At 34.3% G+C, this 6,986-nt stretch overlaps 1 protein-coding gene across 1 annotated transcript; it reads right to left on the bottom strand.

Moving 5' to 3' along the window:
* Positions 1–361: 361 nt before the first annotated feature.
* cox6b2 (cytochrome c oxidase subunit 6B2) lies at positions 362–5,935 on the bottom strand. The gene is made up of 4 exons (XM_087805434.1): positions 5,871–5,935; positions 2,429–2,548; positions 1,470–1,570; positions 362–629 (listed from the first exon to the last, which is right to left on the bottom strand). The coding sequence occupies exons 2-4, from the start codon at positions 2,532–2,534 to the stop codon at positions 576–578; spliced, it is 261 nt and encodes an 86-aa protein (XP_087661560.1). The 5' UTR covers positions 2,535–2,548; positions 5,871–5,935; the 3' UTR covers positions 362–575.
* Positions 5,936–6,986: the final 1,051 nt, after the last annotated feature.

The following is a 6,986-nucleotide window of genomic DNA, read 5'->3' as shown; positions in this document are numbered from 1 at the left end:
ACGATCATTAAGAGACAGAATGCAGTTTATTGATTTAGATTTGTATTATTTTGAGTAGTAAATTGGATTAATGTTAAAAAAGCACAATTCAAAATTGATTCAAATAATTGTCGACTGTGACAGAGTTTTAACTATAATGAAAAATATAAATATTATAAACTATATAATAAGGTTCAACATATCTTAAATAAAGGTTTGTATAAAAGTCAATAATAAATTTAATAAATATACAAAAATAAACATGATTAATTCCTGCTGTCATTAATAATTGATTAGACTATAAATAAATCCACAAATTAATAAAACATACAAATTCAGACATTTGTCCATTTTATGTTTAAATAATGAAAAGTCGTCAAACTTTCAAGGTTAAATCTGCATCTTTATTGACACGACGCTGAAGAACAATGGCCGACATGACTCTGGAAAATAAACAGAGGAGGGTTGTGCGTGTTTACAAGCATAAGTTACAAGATGAAGTAACATCAGTGGATTATGGTGGATCTTGAAACGGGTTCTTCTTCTACGACTACTTAAGAAACATCATCCTGGAGTGGATTCAATTAGTCAAAGATTTAGATTTTCCCTGCAAAACTTCCACCTTCCATCTGGTCATCCCACTTCTCCACCTGTGCGAGAGGAACGACAGAAGAAAGAGTCAGAGTTTGAACAAACCAAAGAGACACTTTTATACTGAAAATTAGGGCTAAACAATGTGTTTTTTTTATTTCATCAATATTGTGATGGAAATTATTATACATTATGACCAAAACAACATTTGATCAAATCAACATATAAAACTTCTTCCCCGTGTAAGATGATGGAGGCAAATACATTTCATGATACACACATTTAAACATCCTTATTATTTAAGGTTTTTATTTTTACAGTTCAAAAGTTATATAAATAGAAACATAACACACCTGGAATTAACTACTAGAACTACAATAACATATACTGCAAGTATATGCAAAGTCAATAAAACTGGCTACACTAATACATATCAGTAGCACTTTAACTACAAGAAAAAGGAGACTAACAGTTGTATACAGTTTTGTTTCTGGCGCTACCTGCTGGAGAGTCAGTGTAAGTGTTTTATGTTTTTTAAACCCATCCTCTGATAGCGGAATATCGCAGTCTAATAAATCACAATACAAGTTTAAATTTATAAAATATAATTCGGCTCTACAGAAGAGCAAAAAACAAATACAATACTGTAAGACACATTTCATAAATTGGAGGATGACGAAGACATGAACCGAAATATCTGAGCGTGTTTTTCCATTTCCTCACAGGAAACACTTTGTAAAACTATTTTTTACATAATAATCTTTAAATTGTGGAAGAACGTGAGCAGGGTTTGCTTCAGCGTTTAAGAGAATAAAGCATAAATCTTCTTTCAACACTATTGTTGAGCTGAGAACTATGATCCATTGCTGATGTGAAAAACATCCATGAGTATATCTCACCCAGGCGAGAGGGCAAATGCTGTTATAGACCCTCTGGTACCACTGACAAGGAGTCACATCCTGACCTTTGGCATCCAGAGCCTTGTTGCACCTGTGGTAGTCTGGGACAGAGAAAGACAAGAGAACAATATTGATTAACTGAACATGTTCATACTATTGTTTATTTTCATTTATTTCATTGTTTTAAATTTAATTAAATAGTTTCTTAATTAAAATCTTGATTTAATAGTATTTATTTTTAAATATTGACCCTTGTTGAAGTACAGTTGGCTAAGGGAGTACAGAATGCATTTGACATAACTATTAACTAACTAATTAAAATTACATTTGCTAAACATGTTTGGGCTTGAAAAAGGGTTTTTATCTTTGGTTTCATTTACCAATAATGTACTTGTTTTTTTTAATCTGCAAAAGTTTGAACTTGGAGAGAACAGTGAGGAAATGTTAATGCCAGAGACAAGTGTATGAAGTTGTGTTGTTAGGGGTTTTAAACACATTTTAAAACATGTATAATAAGTGAAAAAAAAAAAAGTTTGATTACTTTGCTGATTTCATCTATTGCAACCTAAATATATATTATATTGAATTTTAAGAAAATTGGTACACATATCTTGGATAGTTTTATTATAGTTATACTTATTATATAGTTGTTTCAAAGTCTACACATGAAAACATTTACATGGATATCGAATCATGAAAGTTTAGAAAAATCAAAAACTGACAACACAATACTCTTCTCCTCGTTCATTTCTCATCAATTCAACATGCATACGACTGACGTGGAGCCGCTCTTGACCAATGAGATGTGTGATGTTTTGATCATGTGACGCAGGACTCAGCAGCAGAATGTGATGTCAATAGAGATGTCAATAAAGATTTTAGACTACAAAGAATCACACGACTGTTAAAAGATACAACAAGTAAAACAATTGTATAGTTGAAAGAACAAGTGTTCTTACCGAGGTAGTTCTGGTAACAGTTGCGGCTCTGGTTTGTGTTGGGGAATCTGGCGTCAAAAGGAGCCGTCCTGTAGTTCTGGATCTTTTCCTGAATGGACTCAGACATCGCTGCGGTTTATGCTGCACAACATGAAGCATCAACAAATACATTAAAAGAGATGCGTCAGATGCTAACAGTAACAGAAGATGCTGACAGTAGAGTCAAACGCTAATAGTGGAGTCTGATGTTAATAGTAGTATCAGATGCTTACAGTTGTATCAAAAGCTAAGAGAACTTGTCAGATGCTAATAGTAGTGTGAGATGTTATTAGTAGAGTCAGATGCTTACAGTAGTTAACAGTACTAACAGATGCTGACAGTAGTGTCAGATGCTGACAGTAGTGTCAGATGCTAACAGTAGTGTCAGATGCTGAAAGTAGTGTCAGATGCTAACAGTAGTGCCAGATGCTAACAGTAGTGCCAGATGTTAATAGTAGAGTCAGATGTTAATAGTAGTGTCAGATGCTGAAAGTAGTGTCAGATGCTAACAGTAGTGTCAGATGCTGAAAGTAGTGTCAGATGCTAACAGTAGTGTCAGATGCTAACAGTAGTGTCATATGCTAACAGTAGTGTCAGATGCTAACAGAAGTGTTAGATGCTAACAGTAGTGTCATATGCCAACAGTAGTGTCAGATGCCAACAGTAGTGTCAGATGCTAACAGTAGTGTCAGATGTTAACAGTAATATCAGATGCTTACAGTTGTATCAAAAGCTAAGAGAACTTGTCAGATGCTAATAGTAGTGTCAGATGTTATTAGTAGAGTCAGATGCTTACAGTAGTTAACAGTACTAACAGTAGTTGACAGTAATAACAGATGCTGACAGTAGTGTCAGATGCTGACAGTAGTGTCAGATGCTAACAGTAGTGTCAGATGCTGACAGTAGTGTCAGATGCTAACAGTAGTGTCATATGCTAACAGTAGTGTCATATGCTAACAGTAGTGTCAGATGCTAACAGTAGTGTCAGATGCTAACAGTAGAGTCAGATGTTAATAGTAGAGTCAGATGCTGAAAGTAGTGTCATATGCTAACAGTAGTGTCAGATGCTAACAGTAGTGTCAGATGTTAATAGTAGAGTCAGATGCTGAAAGTAGTGTCAGATGCTAACAGTAGTGTCAGATGCTAACAGTAGTGTCAGATGCTAACAGTAGTGTCAGATGCTGACAATAGAGTCAGATGCTAACAGTAGTGTCAGATGCTAACAGTAGTGTCAGATGCTGACAGTAGTGTCAGATGCTGACAATAGTGTCAGATGCTGACAATAGTGTTAGATGCTAACAGTAGTGTCAGATGTTAATAGTAGTGTCAGATGTTAATAGTAGTGTCAGATGTTAATAATATTAACATCAGACACTACTGTTAATAATAGTAGTGTCAGATGCTAACAGTAGTGTCAGATGCTAACAGTAGTGTCAGATGTTAATAGTAGTGTCAGATGTTAATAGTAGTGTCAGATGTAAATAATATTAACATCGGACACTACTGTTAATAATAGTAGTGTCAGATGCTAACAGTAGTGTCAGATGCGAACAGTAACATCAGATACAGAGAGTAATGTTATATGCTAACAGTAGTGTCAGATGCTAACAGTAGAGTCAGATGTTAATAGTAGAGTCAGATGTTAATAGTAGTGTCAGATGTAAATAATATTAACATCAGACACTACTGTTAATAATAGTAGTGTCAGATGCTAACAGTAGTGTCAGATGCGAACAGTAACATCAGATACAGAGAGTAATGTTATATGCTAACAGTAGTGTCAGATGCTAACAGTAGAGTCAGATGTTAATAGTAGAGTCAGATGTTAATAGTAGTGTCAGATGTAAATAATATTAACATCAGACACTACTGTTAATAATAGTAGTGTCAGATGCTAACAGTAGAGTCAGATGTTAATAGTAGAGTCAGATGCTGTAAGTAGTGTCAGATGCTAACAGTAGTGTCAGATGCTAACAGTAGTGCCAGATGCTAACAGTAGTGCCAGATGTTAATAGTAGAGTCAGATGTTAATAGTAGAGTCAGATACTGAAAGTAGTGTCAGATGCTAACAGTAGTGTCAGATGCTAACAGTAGTGTCAGATGTTAATAGTAGAGTCAGATGCTGAAAGTAGTGTCAGATGCTAACAGTAGTGTCAGATGCTAACAGTAGTGTCAGATGCTAACAGTAGTGTCAGATGCTGACAATAGAGTCAGATGCTAACAGTAGTGTCAGATGCTAACAGTAGTGTCAGATGCTGACAGTAGTGTCAGATGCTGACAATAGTGTCAGATGCTGACAATAGTGTTAGATGCTAACAGTAGTGCCAGATGTTAATAGTAGTGTCAGATGTTAATAGTAGAGTCAGATGCTGAAAGTAGTGTCAGATGCTAACAGTAGTGTCAGATGCTAACAGTAGTGTCAGATGCTGACAGTAGTGTCAGATGCTGACAATAGTGTCAGATGTTGACAATAGTGTTAGATGCTAACAGTAGTGCCAGATGTTAATAGTAGTGTCAGATGCTAACAGTAGTGTCAGATGCTGACAATAGAGTCAGATGCTAACAGTAGTGTCAGATGCTGACAGTAGTGTCAGATGCTGACAGTAGTGTCAGATGCTGACAATAGTGTCAGATGCTGACAATAGTGTTAGATGCTAACAGTAGTGTCAGATGTTAATAGTAGTGTCAGATGTTAATAGTAGTGTCAGATGTTAATAATATTAACATCAGACACTACTGTTAATAATAGTAGTGTCAGATGCTAACAGTAGTGTCAGATGCTAACAGTAGTGTCAGATGTTAATAATAGTGTCAGATGTTAATAGTAGTGTCAGATGTAAATAATATTAACATCAGACACTACTGTTAATAATAGTAGTGTCAGATGCTAACAGTAGTGTCAGATGCGAACAGTAACATCAGATACAGAGAGTAATGTTATATGCTAACAGTAGTGTCAGATGTTAATAGTAGAGTCAGATGTTAATAGTAGAGTCAGATGCTAACAGTAATATCAGATACTGACAGTAGTGTCAGATGCTAACAGTAGTGTCAGATGCTAACAGTAGTGTCAGATGCTAACAGTAGTGTCCGATGTTAACAGTAATATCAGATAATAACAGTAGAGACAAATACTATACATGAACTATATAACGAGTGACAGCGGGGTATTCGTCTTCAAAAATAAGCCAATAGTGTGTATTAACGATCATACTTAGAGACAGATTAATTATTTTAACTAACATTAGCTCGTTTGTTTTTTAGCTACTGCTAATGCTAACACTAGCTTGCTGGTCTTGCTGAAAAGAAGCTGAAAACTTTAGAAAGTCGATCAGCGTCTAAAAGCTTCATAAACAGAACAAACAATGACAATATACGAGTCAAAGGATGAATTGTGGCGGTTTATGTGTTGGAATCAACTAACCTTGAGGATATTGAAGCCCTGTGTCCTTCTCTCGTCTCACGACCTAAGGGATTCTGGGAAATGTTGCACTCGCTCTTCTTCTGTCAGAAGAACTCGATTACGCTCTGAGAAGTTACACCGCCATCTACTGGACACACGGTCAACAGGCAGACAATGATGTCGCTGTTAATGTGATTTCAATTATGACGTTTATATCGTTGATGAAAATTGAGTTTAGTTAGTTGGGAATAACTAAGATTATTAACATTTTTCAACACAGATTGTTTCTTCACCTGGATCCAGAAGAAATAAATGAGTTTAGGTACATACTACTAATACTACTACTACTATTACTACTACTACAAATACTACTACTAAAAATAATATACATTTATATATTTTTAAATTAAGTTTTGAATAGTTAAATTAAATAATCGTCTGGGACAAAAGTTTCTGATTATATTTGGAATATTATACAAATTCTTCCTTTTTTAAACATATAGTTTGATAGTCTAATTCCAACGATTCAAAATGTAAATACATGAACTCAATATTTTTTAATTTGTATAATAGTGACACCATGATCGACTGAAAAGTTTGATGAAGTAGCTCGGTACTCCTTTGGTAAGGTCTGGTGACACTATTTTACCATCATTTTTAAATTGAATTTCAAAGACTACCAATAAAAACAAATGTTTGCTTTAGAAAATGTATTTTTGAATTATTGAGAATAGAAACGTTATGTGTCAAAAAAAAAAACAACAACATAAAGATTTGAATTATTGAATTCGATAATTAAATCAAATTCAACGTTTTAATAAAAAAAAATATTTGATTCAATCATCATTTCACGTCATTTAAATAAAAGAAATTCAAGGTTTCTTCATGTTAAATGTTATATTCCACTATTCGGTACAAAAACTATGAAGCCTAAATGAAAGGGAAAGAGCTAATGCTCTGGGTAACTAATATAAAAAAGACGACAAGTATCGTTGGTGAGGTTAAAGCTTGTGGATATAAAAATGTAAATGCTGGTCAAAGATTTATTTTCTTTGGTTCAACCAAGATAAATTAATTAATTAACGTGTCTCTTGTATCTCAAGATAGAAAATTGGCATCGATCACATGTATTCCTTT

The sequence above is a fragment of the Callionymus lyra genome, chromosome 13, assembly GCF_982586985.1.
Source record: "Callionymus lyra chromosome 13, fCalLyr1.hap1.1, whole genome shotgun sequence".
NCBI lineage: Eukaryota > Metazoa > Chordata > Actinopteri > Syngnathiformes > Callionymidae > Callionymus > Callionymus lyra.
Note: the sequence above shows the minus strand (reverse complement) of the source record. Positions and strands in the feature narration are given on the sequence as shown.

What these genes read in the sequence shown, in the direction of transcription:
- cox6b2 (XM_087805434.1), bottom strand. Translation starts at nt 2,534, where the DNA reads ATGTCTGAGTCCATTCAGGAAAAGATCCAGAACTACAGGACGGCTCCT. An exon ending in CTGTTACCAGAACTACCTCG is followed by an intron (nt 1,571 to 2,428) that starts GTAAGAACACTT and finishes TCTCTGTCCCAG; the next exon opens with ACTACCACAGGTGCAACAAG. An exon ending in GCATTTGCCCTCTCGCCTGG is followed by an intron (nt 630 to 1,469) that starts GTGAGATATACT and finishes CCTCTCGCACAG; the next exon opens with GTGGAGAAGTGGGATGACCA.